The sequence below is a fragment of the Aptenodytes patagonicus genome, chromosome Z, assembly GCF_965638725.1.
Source record: "Aptenodytes patagonicus chromosome Z, bAptPat1.pri.cur, whole genome shotgun sequence".
In the NCBI taxonomy this organism is placed as follows: domain Eukaryota; kingdom Metazoa; phylum Chordata; class Aves; order Sphenisciformes; family Spheniscidae; genus Aptenodytes; species Aptenodytes patagonicus.
In genome coordinates this window covers 358057-373953 of record NC_134982.1, presented here as the reverse complement: position 1 = coordinate 373953, position 15897 = coordinate 358057, and the positions used below count along the sequence as shown (strand labels likewise).

General features: G+C 39.6%; 1 protein-coding gene across 1 annotated transcript in view; it reads right to left on the bottom strand.

Annotated features, from left to right (window-relative positions):
* LOC143172315 (alpha-protein kinase 2-like) overlaps positions 1 to 15897 on the bottom strand; it is a 45199-nt gene that overhangs the window by 19251 nt on the left and 10051 nt on the right. Inside the window, exons 4-5 of the mRNA XM_076361582.1 lie at positions 13406 to 15113; positions 1636 to 4510 (exon numbers count right to left, since the gene is read on the bottom strand). Of these exons, the coding sequence (XP_076217697.1) occupies positions 1636 to 4510; positions 13406 to 14788 (4258 nt within the window). The 5' untranslated portion in view covers positions 14789 to 15113. The remainder of the gene's footprint in view (positions 1 to 1635; positions 4511 to 13405; positions 15114 to 15897) is intronic.

Here is a 15897-nt window from a genome sequence, read left to right as displayed (position 1 = left end):
TGCTCAAGTGAGACATCCCTGCTAGATGTAAGGGATATAAAATACAAGATGTTATGTCTCCTACTGTATTAATTCTGAGCTGCTGCACTCTGAATGAGCTGGCATGACACATCTCCCTCAGCGATGCCATTCCAGCAGTCTAACTTTCCACACCTAATGCCGAAGGAATGCTGGATCCAACTCCAAGGGTCAGGCACCTGGAATTCATTGCTATGTTTAACTTGTAGTCACTGAAGTCCTTAGGCCTAAGAATCTTGCTGAATCAGGGCTAAAATGACACAGACAGTATGTGACAGAACTGTAAATAGAACTAACAGCTCTAGATTCCCTGCCCTAACCACAAAGTCGTCCCTCCTGCAGCTGAAAATAATACAAAAGAGAACACTGAGTATATACCAGACTAACCATACCAACCTTCCCATAATGCTGGGAAAAGGTCCACACAATTCTCTGAAGTACAAACATACATTCATTTCAGTCTAGACTAAAGCAGATCAGAAGCAGGTTAAGAAAATTCAGTCTTATCTGATGCAAGCCTGAATGTTTAAAACATTTTTCAAGCATAGCCTCAGGTACATGGAAAAAGATCAGGCATTTCTCAGTAATTGCAGTTTGCTTGCTCTGCTTTGAAGGAATGTGTCTCTCCTCCCACACATTTGGTTCTGGCAAAGGACACATCTTCAAACAGAGAAAAGTTTGGGTTTTTTTTAAATGTGATTGGAAAAGTAGAACTCTCACCAGACCCCACTGTAATTAGACTCTCTGAAGAGCTTCACAGTTGTGTAGCTTACTTTTAGTCACTGTTCAGTCTTGCTCTGACCTATTAAATTATTTTATGATGTGAACATGAAATGTAATGTCAAAAGGTAAAAATAAGACCTTGGTCCTTGCAAAGTATCCATAGAAACCACAAATGCCTCATCTGTCTAGCTGTTACACTGTTGCTACTTCTGTCTGCATTTTACCTAATAGCAACCTCCTAGAGACTGTGACAAGCAACCTGAACCTCATTTCAATTATGTTTTCTATGTCAATTTAATATTGCTAATTTCATCAGTGTCATTTATGACCAACAGTGGTGAAAATGAATGCAGAACCAGCCATCAGTCATCAGATAGGACTGCAAAACATTATGTTTATCAGTGGTACCCTACTAATAACAGCAATACTTTGCTAGTAATAAAACCATTTGGTAACCACGAGAGGGTAATTGCATTTGGGAGCCACAGTGTAGGAGCATAACTGGGAATACAGCCCTGTGGGAACATAACAACGTGCAAGTACTGCGCTTGCAGTTGCTGTATTGTGTGGTTATGTGGTACCATTATGCTATACATTCCTGAAAATGTTACGCGAGGAGACAAATGAAGAAGTAACTATTTCAAATAGGTTCATAAATTTAACACATTTTTGCCAGCTACGAAAAGGATGTTAGGGAGGGTTCAGCTCTGTGGCACAGGGACAGCACTAGTTACTAAGTTCACAGAACTGGAAATTAACATCAGTGAGGGCAGGACACCTTTAGCTGATATGATTTAGACTAAAGGAGGCTTGCAGTGTGTTTAATGAATTTGAATTTTGTACTGTAGCCAGAACGATGGGAAAGGACAGAAATGAAAATCAGTTTTCTCTTACCTTTGGTATCCTTTTTCAAAATTAGTTTCCTTTGCTCTTTTCTATCTTCTTTATGAATCATGCCTGCCTCACTCTTCACAGACTCTTTAACACAGCTAGGATCCTTGCTGACATTTCCTCTCTCCTCCAGTCGGGGTTTTTTTGACAGTGTTGCTGGTGGTAATTTCTTCTTAGCTCCAGTAGCTAAATGCCCACTCTTTGCTGTGTCTTGTTTACATTTGATGGGCTCAGGCTCAGCAACAGTTGGTGATGTCTGGTAGGATTTCAATCCTTCTTGATTTCTTAGCGTTTCCGCATTGACTGGGAATGGATCATATGTGGTCAACGCTATGGAGAATGGCTGAGTTCTGCTGTAGGGTGGTTGCTCTTGAAAATACTGGTTGCTCCCTGAATCAACTGGTGGCAAATTAACTAAACCACTTACTATGTTCTCTGATGTCATGACTTCTTCATCTTTATCATACTCAGTACACTTAATTGAATTATCAACCTCAGTTAGCTTGCTGGAAGAGATCAAGTCAGACCAGGACTGCTCAGTGCTAATATTCATAATCTGTCTCTGGGCCTTGGAGCCAGTGTGCAAAGGAGACTTCCTTTCAGCTTCATCTGGGTTATATTCAATAGCTCTTTGAATCTCTCGTTTATTTTCACACAACACTGCTTCCTCCTTGTTTTCTTCAGGTACCCTATGGAACTGATCCTGCAATACTTTGCAGAAAGTTTCCAGCGCACTCCAATTTTCATCTAGTTTGACTGCAGTTTGTGTGGATTCTTTTACTTGACTTCCTGTGCCAGGACACCCCATTGTTGATATACTGGTAAGAAGGCCCTCTGACTGGCTTACAGGTGTGAAGAATGGCAATGTTTCTTTTACAGTCAGTTGTTGGATATCTAACTGATTACTGGTATCTCTATAATCCTCATTTGCTATGCTGTGGTATTCATTTTGAGTCTTTCTAGGCAGTGGCGTACTAACTGATGTTACACTTCCAGATGCGTACGTGTGATTTTTTGAAGACTCTGTTTTTAACTCTTTATCAGACTTGAAGGTGCTGTCGACAAAAAATACATGTTGTTCTGATGTATTATGAGAGGAAACTGCAGTCTGACTCTCTGAAACATGACTAACTCCTGAGCCACAGGAAGTTTCAGCCCTTTGTTCATCACCTATGCAAATCTCCCTCTGTTCTTCTTCTGTTTTACATGGTTCATATCTGGGCACTTCTACATAAAAATCTCTTAAAAATGGATCCTCAGAAGAAGGAGTATATGCCACTTCTTGTTTTTCTATTTCTGTCAGTTGGTCTATATTTTGGGGTAAATTCTTACGTGTTATGGTTTCAGGAATCTTAATTAAATTAGGCAATTGCATTAGGTAACTGTATTTCTGTGCATTAGAAACAACTTGAAAATCTCGACAGTCATTATTTTTTGAAAGATGATAACTGTCAGAATTAGTGTCATTTTGTGCATTCAAGTCTGAGTGATTACCTTTTTCTTGTAAATTCTCTTCATAACTTTTGTGTATGGTGTTAATAGAAGAGTGTTCTTCATGTGTAAACTGATTGGTATTTTCACCAGGGAAAATGTCTTTCTCTTCAGGGAAATAAGCCAGTTCTTTTCTTGCTGGGTAACAGTCTCTAAAATGACACCCTTTACCAGTTACAGACTCATTTATCAAGGATATGTTGTGCTCAGTATGAAGTAATTGTCCAGTTGTCCCATGCGACTTATCTGACATGTAAGCTGGGTTTTCTTTGTCATATGCTAAATTACTACTCTGAGCATTTTTCAGTCTTTGAGGAGAAACTGCATCACATGTTTGTGAAGCATTATTAATGGTAAGCTTTCCTTCCCGAGCAACAGTCATTTGAATGGATCCATTACTGTCAGTTAATGTTTGATTTGGCTTCCGCTCCAAGCACTCCCCTGTATTTAAGATGATACTATTTGCTGAAACACAAATGGATGGTGTTTCCGTTTTATTTCCAGTGCTAGAATCTAGACATATACCATCTGTTTCTACCACTTGTGCAAGACAAATGTTTCCTATGGATGCACTGTTACATGCTTCATCTGTTTTAAGTAGGTTATTAGAAACATTGCAGTCTTCTTTCTCTGTTCTTTGTCTATTAGCTGGCTGTGTAATAGGTTCCTGCTCTTCTATCAAATTTATTGGCAAAGGATGATTAGAACAGGTTTCCTGTACAAAGTTCAGTTCTCTGACTTTGCTATCTGTCAGCCTAATTTCTAAACTTGTGATCCCCCGGTTTTCAAATGGGATTTGATAGTCTGAGTCATCTTCATGAAGAAGTTTCCACAGCTTGTCATGCACTGCAGATATATCAGCATCTCCTTTGCACTCAGGTTCTCCAGATTCCAGGACTGACTTGGGATTAGCTTCAAACAGAGATTCATCACATGATAGACTGCAGAGAATATCTGTGTCGTTGCTATCATGTGAGTCAAAACTATACCTTTGCTCTCCCTCCCTTGGCTCATCACATAGCTTTGCAGAAGAGAGAACAGCACACAAACACTCTTGTTTATCAGGAACAGAGTCCGTATCCCATAAAGGAAAAGGTGAAATATCATTCTTTGATTTGTTGCCATTACTAATAATATTAATTCCTTGTTCACAAAAGACTTGTTGGTGACAACTTTCTCTCTTATCAGAAGGAGCATGGTGTTGAGAATAGGTCTGTAAATTTGCATTTTTTACTTGTAATGTCTTTTCAGTACAGAGCATTTCTGAAGCTGGGTGGATGGTTCCTGCACTCTCACAAGTCATGAAGATGCCCTCCTTTTCTGTTCCAGGCTCCATACATAGTCTCTCACAATTCTGGGTAAAGATTTTAAGATTAGCACCTTGATTCTACAAAGAAGAAAAAAAGAGAAATGTAATTAAAAATTAGAATGTTGCTTGACACAGGCCTGAACTAGAATTCTGGCTTGAAATGTACCTAATTTTTTTTTTTTTTTAGTATTTGTCAATAGTCAAGTTTCTGACTTGTAGCTATCAACCTAATGGATTTCAATCCAACTCCTGGGTCTTAACAGCCTTGAACCCTGGTAAGTTTCAGATCTGGATCCAAATGCTGAGAAATATAAAATGTAATCAAGATGAAGATCAATGACTGATATAGTTCAGCTAGTTAAAAACAGATAAAATAAAATAAAATTCATGTCTATGCCTTTTGCTAACAGTCAGAGTGTCCCACCATACTTATGTAATTATTACATAATCAAAACTGATGAGTTTCTGGAACTACCCAGACTAGTTTTCTGGGAGCTTGCCTTCCCTTTTGCTCCCATCATGGGCATTGTTATCTTAAGTTTCACAAAGATGCTTTCTTAATATGTATCAGTCTTGAAAAGTTTCAGAGAATGCACCCCACATGTCTGCTGTGCTATGTACTTCAGAACAAGACTCCCACCAAGAAATTAACATCTCTGGGTCAGTTTTAAGCTGTCTTTGAAATTTGTCTTGGGTCACCTCTGACCCCTTGAGGTGACAAGTCCCGCTTCAAAAGGGAATGATAGAGATCATTCCAGATCTTGCCTCTGTCCAAGTGGTAATGAATTGCTCAATATAAGGCATATTCAGCCCTCCTCTAGCAATGAGACATGCATTGCAACCTTAGGGGCACTGCTGGGAAAATTGTCGCAGGAAATAAAAATCCATATTCCTCCTGCATCTCCTTTATTCTTCTATATCAAAATATTCCAAATCATCACTTTATGTAGAAACAATCCATTCCTCAATTAAACTAAGCCAAACTGAACTTCATTTATGCAAGGAGTGCAGACTTTATTAAGAAGAACAACTGGCTGATGTTTGGGCTTGCATGGGATGAAGAAAGTGCTGCCATCTGCCTGGCATACAAAATCTGTTAAACTGTTCACCATTCTCCTCAGAATTGAGCTTTCATTCTTAAATTCTTGTTCCGGAGTCCCTGCCAAGCTTTTGTTCTCCAGGATTTTCTCTAATCCTCTTCAGCTCTAAATCAATTCCATGGAGGTGGTGAGCATGTTTCACCCATAGCAATTCATAGATGGAGAAGCCTACAATTTTTTACTAGAGAAAAATGCATTGTTTCCTAAACTAATTATGCTTTATGCTTTTGGTTACCATTCATTTGCCAGAACAATCTGTAAAAGTAGAGAGCAACTTAGCAGTCAACCTTTGAAAAAAAATATTCACTTTCAAATAGCCATTAACAGGCTATAACAACACGGACCTCATGAATTAGTTTGTACATTTGACCATGTATCTTTCTAGCGGTTGTCTGAAGCTTTGTACTGACTCCCAGCAGAAATTAAGAAATGCTAAAAACCATCAGACTAAGTTTAAAAAACACCAATATTTGTAGACATTTTACACTTTTTAGCTTTTATCCAGCCACAAACTCAACTTCATAACTGTTTTGGGTTGGTTTTTCCCTCCTGAGTCCCAGTTCCATCCATAGTTATTTGTTAACTTGTAACGATGTGCTGGATGGCTGAAATGAACAACTGTGATACATAATGGGTGAGTCCTCTGGGCTACAGCAGAGCTGTAAATATGTAATGAGTGCTGGCAGACACAGAATTCAGAAAAGCGGTCCTGAAAAGAATCTGTTGTTACTTAGTGAAGGATATGCAATGAAGGATTTCCCATGAGTTGCTGTGTGCTCAGGCAGAGGCAGGGGCTGCTCAGACACTAGGTTCTTAGTTTCCGTAAGTTCAGGGTAAAAGGATTACCGGCTGTAGCAAATATTGCTTTCCTTTGCTGCAAAAGCCACCCACTTCAGTTGCAATTCCTTTCATCCTTTCTGTTTCTCCATTCAGCTTGAGTAGGATGTGGAGCTGACTACATGCTGTGGACAATGGGGAAGGAAGAGATATAGAAGATTTTTGTCAATGACTTTAACTGCTGTTCCCACCCCAAGCACCATGCAGTTGCCACCACAGTGTCTTCAAAACTCCTTGGCTAGTGCATACTTACCTAGAAACCCTGAGCCTAGGAATCTCAGCTCCACAACTGCAGTCCTCTCTGATTCCCAATGCCTTGGTCTCCTGCTCAAGTCTGCTCTGCAGGAGAAGATGCCAGTCTCTAGTTCTTTGAGCTTAAGATGCACACCTTCTCTCAAGTCAAGGGGGATGTGGGCCTGGACGTGTCTCTAGAGTCAGTTCCAGTTCTCTTCTCAGTCGGTCCTGAGCATTTGGTTTGAGCTTAGTGCTCCTTCTGCCACTTCCACTTCCCCTGCAAACCTCTGAAAAGCAGAGCTTATTTTTCTATTCCTTACAGCCACAGCAGCCTCAATCACAGCTTTTACTAACACCTGTGGAATTCTTGCTAAGTATGTTAGACATATGATCAGTCAGTCCCTACCTGCTGTTGGTATGAGACTGAAAATAGACAGCTCTCATGCCCACTGGAAAGTGGGCTGATTATTTCAAGAACCCTTTTATCTATCTAATCTGTATGTCTGTCCACGTTAGCATCTGTCTCAAGCATTTATAGACATGCAGCACTGTAGAGTCTAGACACACTGTCTGATGGCTGGAAAATAAATACAATGACAAAAGAGGACTTGTAATGGAGTGCCTTGCCTTGCATTTGACAAAAGTAGGTCTGAAAGCAGAATGCAATTTGAAGCCTTATAGTGGCACATTTATTAATTTTTTAATTTATATTTACCAGGGATATGTGCTCCTAGGGTATGTGGTAATCAGCTCCATGTTATTTTTGTTTGAAAGTACTTATAGCCAAATCCTTTAAACATGTTTTAGGAAACCTTGCTGGCTTTAACTTTGGTATTTTCTTAGATTAGATTTATTTCAGCTAACACAGTCCTAGAACTATTCATCTTGATTTGGTTTTTTGTTCCCTGTTCTCACAGAAGATTTCTAGGGTTTAATGCCATACATTTTAACAATTGCTTCAATTACTGGACAGTCTGCTCGACTCCAGGGGTGACAAAAGAATGGTAACAAACTAGAGAATTTAATTATGTGAATGCACTAGAACAAGTAATTTTGTGTGTGTGTAACAAACTGCCTGGTGCGTGATGACAGAAAGATGAAATCACACTTCTGTATTTAAACTCATACATGAAATATACAGTCCATGTACCTTCATTATAAAGCCATGGTTACTGTGAATAAAGGAGGGATAAACGGGTAAGTCAGTTGCATAAGAGCTATGTAAAAGGAAAATGGAAACGGCCACTTCAAAACCAGAGCTTTCTTTTTAATCTATTGTAAAATCATGATGTAAGGAGGACCCTTCCTTGGTTTTCTTGCTCTGCTAATAAGACCCATTGTGTTCCAAAGCCTGACAGGAACAATTAAATGAAAAGCAAAGAAGGACCATATGGCGTAAGTGAGCACTTTTGTCACCCCTTGAGTTATGGAATGAAACAGGGGAGAACACGGAGAAAAGAAGGAGAAATTTAAAAGGATTTTACTTCTTCATGGCAATCTGATATCAGGAACATTTTCATCTGACAGTCTCTATGGAGATCTAGAAGACACGGATGACCAAACTGATGACCTACAGACCTGCAAAATGTTTTACAGGTGAAGTGAGCTTCTCCCAGAATGTTTCAAGTCACCCCTTGAATGTTTCAAGTCACTTCTTCAAGTCACCAGGAACCGAGGAACAGCACCCAATCTGTGACCTCAAATGTTATGGTAAAACTGATCTGTCCCTTCAGCCCAAGCTGCGCTGGTTCATTTTCAGGTCTGGAGATCTTCTATTCAGTCCACTGTATCATCCAACTTAGTGGTCAACATGTTACATTTTTTACTGTTTCTTTTAACGCTTTAATGTTTTAACGCTTTAATGTTTCTTTACTGCCATACTATGTTTGTAGAGTGCTGAGTTACTATGCAAGCTATGCATAAGTCTAAATCAGGACTAGATCAAAAATACAATTTTCTGAAAACAAAGCTCTGGCTCTGAAAGCCATTGACTCTCTTGTGGCAATAAAGACAGATCCATTTATGTTGTCTAGTTGCTTTACACGCTACCTCTTGTTTTGGTATTTGCACTCGGTATCCCATATTCACTCCTGTTTTTATGAGTTGCAGTGGATCCTGTTTTGGTGGGAATGACAGCTTCCCTGAAGTTAAGAGAAATCCTTTCTGGATCTGACTGGCTCTTAAGCTTGGCAGGCCGTGTGCTGTTCAGTGATTGGCTTTAAATAACACTGAATTAACAAGGTTTAGCAAGGTAATTCTCCACTGTAAATAAAGTCTCCATGTTACATTTATATCCCTCTGTTTGTACAAAAGGACTATAACAAACCATCCCTAGAATACAGACAATAAGTATATCGCTGCCTCTGGATCAGAGCTCCCTCAAATCCACCATGTTTGGAACTGCTTTCGGTTTACACTGTTCTCCAGCAGTAGCTTAGTGGCTCTTTCTATTTCCCTGTTTCATGCAATGCCACTCAAATTCCTCTTTCCTAAAATAACACTCTGCTTTAAATGGCACACCTGCCTTGGATTAGCTAAAAAACTCAATACCTGTAGTTATTTCAACTGCTTTAGACAGGTGAAACAAAAGACATGAGCTATATTTTATCCTACAGATGCTTACTGACAGGCACATCCTGCTAGCATCCTGCTATTCCTGCTGAAGGGGCAGAAAAAGAGGAAGTTAAATAAGAACTATAGTATTTCAAAGGACAGAAAGCGAGTTCTCTGCCTTTGACAACAACATAGAACAATAGGCTGACCATGCACAGCTGTCATGGGTCCATGCTCTGAGGTGGTGAGGATTTTCAATGGATGAGGTTTTTTGTGTGTCTCTCAGGAAAGACTGGAGCCAACTATAACACAGGTGACAAAATGGGATGTTATCTGCCAGCCCTAGGGTGGATCCTATTGAACGAGCAGGGTTGGTATCACAGCCTACATGAGCTCTAGTTACTCATACTAGGAATCCTGTTTGCTCTGATGCAGAGCTCCTACCCCTTAGCACACTGCTCAGGCTCAGACCATTCCCTGGGAATGCTCAGCTCTCATCTCAGCCAGACTCAGAGCAAAAGTCTGAGACGACCACCTTTTCAAGCAAAAATACCAACCACTCTAGCCTATTAGAAAGGATGAGGTGTAGCTTCTCACGCTTTCTTTTTGGATCTGTGCCACATAGTATGAATATAATATTTAGAAACAAAACATGCTAACCACTTGACGGAGAGTTATTCTGCACCCAAGGACTACTGAGTATTTTATACAGAGTGCAAAACTTTCCAATGAAGTGAAAAACTTTGAGAAATGAGAGACCTAATTTCTGCTAAGATTCAAAGTTGGAGGAGATTTGGATCCCAGCTTCCCCTGTTATAGGAAACAGATTTAGGCAAACTGTTTTTTCAAAATTCCAGCAAAAGAACTGAGTGGTGGCAAGCTGCACCAAGAGGGAGCAAGAATACATGTCTCACAAAAAATTATAACTGACTAGGTTTTGAGCTCAGATAACCAAAAAGCCTTCATTTTTTCCAGCAACTATTCACTCAAATGAGACAAGAGGCAGAGATGTACTTTAAAGACATTTGAATGAAAAACGAAACAACTATAAGCTGATTGAAAATGATGTGTTGGGCATGCACAGTAATTCTTACTCACTACTGTTTTGGAACAGAAGTCCTCCTCACCCATTTTGTATTCAAAGCCAGCCATTAAACCAGTTGCCATCCACCAGCTGTTTATTGGCCTACATGAAACCATTTGCTGGGTTTCAGTCTAACCCCTCACGGGCAGAGTTAACCCATCATAACTGTTCTGAAACCCTTTCAAACAGTTTCATTTTCCTCTTCTTTTGTTGCGTAACCCAACTCCTTCCTCCCCTCTTACCTTTCCACCCTTTTCCCATATCTTTCTGCATGTTGCTCCCAGCACACGCCCTCTCCTTCATGACAGTGTTGGAGTGCAGTGCACATGACTAGCACCTACATTTCTGTACTAACCTCAGAGCAGGGAGCTCTAAACTTAAGAGTGCCCCAGCAATCAAACACTCTAAATCACAGTTCTCCTTTACACATGGCAGCTTCTAGGACATCACACACAACAGCAGATAGCTACCATCTTAACATATTGAACAGGGCCAGTAGCCCAACAGATGAACAGCTTCATTGGCCTATGCAGTCCTGGCAATTTTGGCTACCCTGGAATCTAACAAAGCAGAAGTATGATGTGTCAGACAAAATACTTTTTGTGCACAACCAGATTACCTGATTACTTGGAAGTTCTGTGTCAGTTCTGCTTCTCTCCTTTTTGTATAATAAAATTCAAAATTATCTAGAAGTGACATAAATTTATGTCAGGAAGATCAAACCAAGTATCTCTCAAGTTTTATGAGAACAGGCTGTTCTGACACAAGTGAAAACAAAATAATGGCAGGATGAACAGTAGATCTAATCAGCAGAAAAAAACTGCTCTAGAAATATACAAACACCACATGCCATTCTTCCTAGTGTATCAGCGTAAATGTTAAGTATTTTGCTTATGCCCTCGAATCCCTCTGAACCTGCCCTTTCCAGCAGGACTTCACCAACATTGCTGGCATTCAGCAGGCCATAGACATGGGCTCTGTAATTCAGGAGTGACACCAGTACCTTGGGCTGAGGCTGCTGGCTGAACACTAAACAGACACCAGCTGTTGAATGACATGCTGCAAACCTGAAGCCTCCTAGCTCTCTGCACAGTATGTAATATCATACAGCTGGTACAGTTGGCTTTTAGAACCTATTATTAATTGAGCTGCTTTGAAGCATTAGATAAATAAAGAATTTCACCTGGGGGTAGATCATGAGGTCATGAGAGGAGTCAGGAGACTCCCACCTTGACCATCTAATGGCAGGAGAAGTCACCCAGAACAGCAGTTGCTGCACAAGACAGACTGCAAAGGTTGTTCCATTTAGAGGCATCTTGGCACTAAGGGGAAGTGTAAATCCTTAAGTAATTAGTGCTGTGGTTCTCTGGCTGCTATGTACCTCTCAGCAGACCTGATTCACCACATGGAGAGGGAAAATACAACACACTTCAAAAGCGGCCAGCTGTGATTTTTGCTACAAGTCCCTCACCTTGCTCCTGGCAGAGCTGTCTCAAATGCTGGGCTCCAGCTAATACCACAGTGCACTTTTACATAAACCTGTGTGCAGCAATAGGAGGTTGATTCTTAGGCTACACAAGCAGATTGCTGAGGAGTTTCTGGCTTACTGTATGGGACATGGGAGAAGCTGTCCACATTTTACTTGTGCTATAAAGAGTAGTTTTCAGATGGGATGCTTTTGTTTGGCTCATTTTCAAGACCACATAATTTTGAACCTACACCTAAATTTCATCTTCATTCATGCATGTTTAAAACCAGGTGTTTGGTTTGTGCTCATCTCTAGACCTTTTGTGTACACCGATACTTCTTTCCTACTTAATTTTTATCTAATGTAAAGTTTTGGTCATGGACACACAAACAGAAGAAATACATACTGACTGCAGGTAGCAAGAGTCTAACCAGCCAATCTGAAATTTGGCCATGGCACTTACAGTAACGTAACAGCTGCTCCTTGCTAAGAGGGTTCTGGGATTTAAATTTTTGTACTGCACTTGGAAAAAAATGAAACAATGCCTCTTGCAAACCATGGTAATACATACTGTCAAGAAATTCTCAGCAGGTTAATTTCAATAGGAGGGTATTCCCCATCATAAGAACATTATGTGCTGCTAAAATGATTGGAATTTTAAGTACTATAAAAACAGAGAAACTTATGGATGTTTTTCAGGCAGAAGAATTCAAGTGATTTTTGACTGCTGAAGACACCCCAGTGGTGAGATTAAAGTCAGTCTACTACCCAGAACTGGGATACATTTTTGCTGAAACGATATAGATGAAGAAAAGCATGTGGAACTGGAAAAAGCTTGTGTTTATTTGTCATAAATGTTTTTTTCTGTGCAACTAGCTGTGCACTTTCAAATCAGCAAAGTTGGTGATAACAAGATTATTCATGATTTAATACTTATATATATATTTATGTATCTTCAGTCTTTACTATGTGAAATAAAAAGTATGATCCAATTCTCCCACTTATGAAAACCGCTGGAGCATCATATCAGTCTGTACAACTATACTGATTTCCCTAGTTGATTTCCTACCAACAGACATAAAATATGCAAGTACACAGAGACTACTACTTTGGGGTTTTATTTTTAACTGGTTTTTACATTTCAGCTGGAATATCTGACTCTTTCAGCGTTTTATTTTTAAAAAGCAAAGCTCCATTCACCTCCGTAACATGAACTCTCTGGATTAAATTCCCCTCCTTGTTATAAATTCAGAGCAAACCCCTGTTGATTTGTTTTAGATTTCCAGCACCATAAGCGGATGACAATTTTGTTCTTTGAGTATAAACTGAAAAGAAAGTAAATCACAACATTCTCTGCTCACAATAAGTATTTGAGAAACTTTCTGGACTGAAAGAAACATTACTTTGATAAGACCTGTGCAATAGCCCACATATCGGATTTCCCTATCCAGCTGTCCAGAGTCCCATTAGTGCCTCTTACTATTATCAGTCTCACTCTATAATTAGAACAGCTTATGGTTTATTTGGGCCTTTTTCAAAACCAGATTTCCTTCCCAGCCGTAGCTGTCATTCAGAAGTTCATGAATAGTATCTTTCAAAGTAATTTAAATTTTACATTATTTTGTGACAAACAGGAATAAAATGCATTCAAATCAGCAGAGCAGCTCTTTCCATTAAATGATAAACACTTTACTTACCCTGGGTGAGACATTTTCATTTGGCATCTGATTTTGCTCAGACAGGCCCCAAGTCCTTTTCCTTTCCCAATGACACTCTTTATCAGCCTCTTCTGTATGACACAAACCAGCCTGCATTTGCAAGCTTTCTGTCTCCTCAGGGATTTGTGTTGAAATGACACCTTCCTGACTGGGAAACAGAGCACTGGATTCCCTGACCTCTGCTGCAGTCTGGAAAGACTGTCCTATATTACTTACGTATCTGCAAAGCTCTTTAGGGTTTAACAACTTTAAAAGGTTTCTTCTTAGATTTTCTGTTAAGGTACAGACAGCATGCCTTGCATTTTCCTCCGACAAATTTCTTCCCCCCTCCTCTAGCAGCAATGAGCTTTCACCCAGCAAGTCCTTGTCCATAATGTTTTCTGTCACTGTCTCTGAAGCCTGATTTGTCAAAGCAGCACCTATGCCATTAGTAGAGGAGTCCGCTTTGGCACGTACATTATCCTTGTTCTTTGATTTGTCAGTTGAGAAATCTGCAGCTGAGTGGCCACTTCCATTATTTTCTTCTTCAGTTCTGGGATGGTCATCTTCAATGTCTGCAGATGCAACAGGCACTTTATACTTTTCTTTGTCTTTCAAACTGGTACTTTTATCTCGGTGGTGTCCAACAGTGAGAGTCATCTCTGCCTGCAGAGTTGACTGGCTGTACATAGAGGGGTCTCTCCTTACATTTACTCCTTTGAATTTTGAGTGATGACCACAGAAGCCAATGGTGGTATCCATAGGCGTAGTGTTATCTGACACTCGGAACAGACAAGGCATTTCACTGAGGAAGTAAGCACACCCATCACAATCCTTACTCAGTTTTAAATCATCTTCATCATCACTTTCTAATAAAAACTGTAATTTCTTTTTCCAGATTTCATTTTCATGCACTGTCAGCACATCTGAACATTCAAAATCCTCTAGGTCATCATCAGAAAAGTCATCACTTACACTTGGAATTTCCTCTGCATAGATCTCTGGAATAGTGGCAGAATTTTCAGAATCATCTTTTACAAAATAATTGTGATTTACTATGGGAGTATCTGCCTGCTCACTGAATAGGGTATTCATGTTTAGAGGTCTACCGAGCCCCGTCTTTTTACATGCCTGGACATCTGCCAGAGACTGACCAGATACAGAGTCTTCCGTGTCAAGGCAACAGTTGTCTGTATTATAAGTGATTACTTTTGAAGGGCGGGAATGCACCTGTCCACTGCAGTATTTCTCTGCTTTTCCAGCCGTGACACTGACCATACTGTTAAAATTAATTAGGTCATCACCATTCTCTGAAAAATCCCTTAGGCAGGAAGTATTTTCCTGGGTTTTAAATGTATTTTTTACATCCATGTTGTCTTCCATGTCAGGCAACTGTCTGTGGGATTTCTAAAACGGGGACAATATTTCTGCTTTTCCGAGTTTCTCAAGCAGCAAACCACTGATTTTTGAAGAGTTAGAATCTGGCGAAATTAACATGGGGTCACCCTCATAGGGGTAATTCTTGTGTTGTGCAAAATGTTTCTGGTTCTGCTCATTTTACCCTGAAGTCTCCCACATTGTCATTTAGGTCAACAACAAATACTGGGGAAGTTTTGTTTTTTCCATCTGATTTCAGTTCAAGAAAAGTTGAACAGCAGGTCATTCTAGCTGTCAAACTGTTTCCAGGTGCAGATCTTGCTCTGTGCACCTGCAAATAAAAGAAATCTGAAGTTTAAAATTACTTCTAAAATGGGTATACATATTTTCTAAAAGGTGGTCAATTGACACATAGCTGCAAGCATTTTCAAAAAAGAAAAATCATTATTTTAAAATCAAGATCAAACATTATAACCCAGCTATCTATGCAATGACACTTAATGGCAACACATTGTAACTGTCTGGAGTGATTTGTGCTAGAAAAACAAATTCTTAAGCATGCCTGCAGATACACATAGCAGCACAAAATAGGCTTCAGCACATGTCGCTTACACATTTCTAAATGCAAATAGTAATCTGCAGACAATGTAAATTTTCACATGTGCATGATTTCTACAGGTACCAAGTACCTGCTATTTTGGTAGTCACACTGGCACAACAGTAGGCTATTCCTTAAATTGGCATCATAGTGACATAAATTCCAAAATCTGTCTGTAGAAATACCTGGAACAATCAGTCTGTTTAGATTTTATAGGGCTATTTCTGTTCAAAGCAATTCTATTGTATTTTGGCTTGATATTTGTAATTTCTGCGGTGCGAGAACAATGAAATGAGGCTGGTTAGCTTCAATTTCCTGTTCATACTGAGTCTTACAGCTGTGCAGTAGGAAAATGGTGTGGCAATGCAGAATTTACATAAAAACAAAGTGAAATACACCAAAAGGCTTCCATTAGCTCAATCCAAAGAAATATGGAATCATCTCTCTCTTATTTTAAAAAAACCTTGTTTCCTAAGCATTCCCAAATCTTAGGATTTTGGATACTTGAGATGTTTTT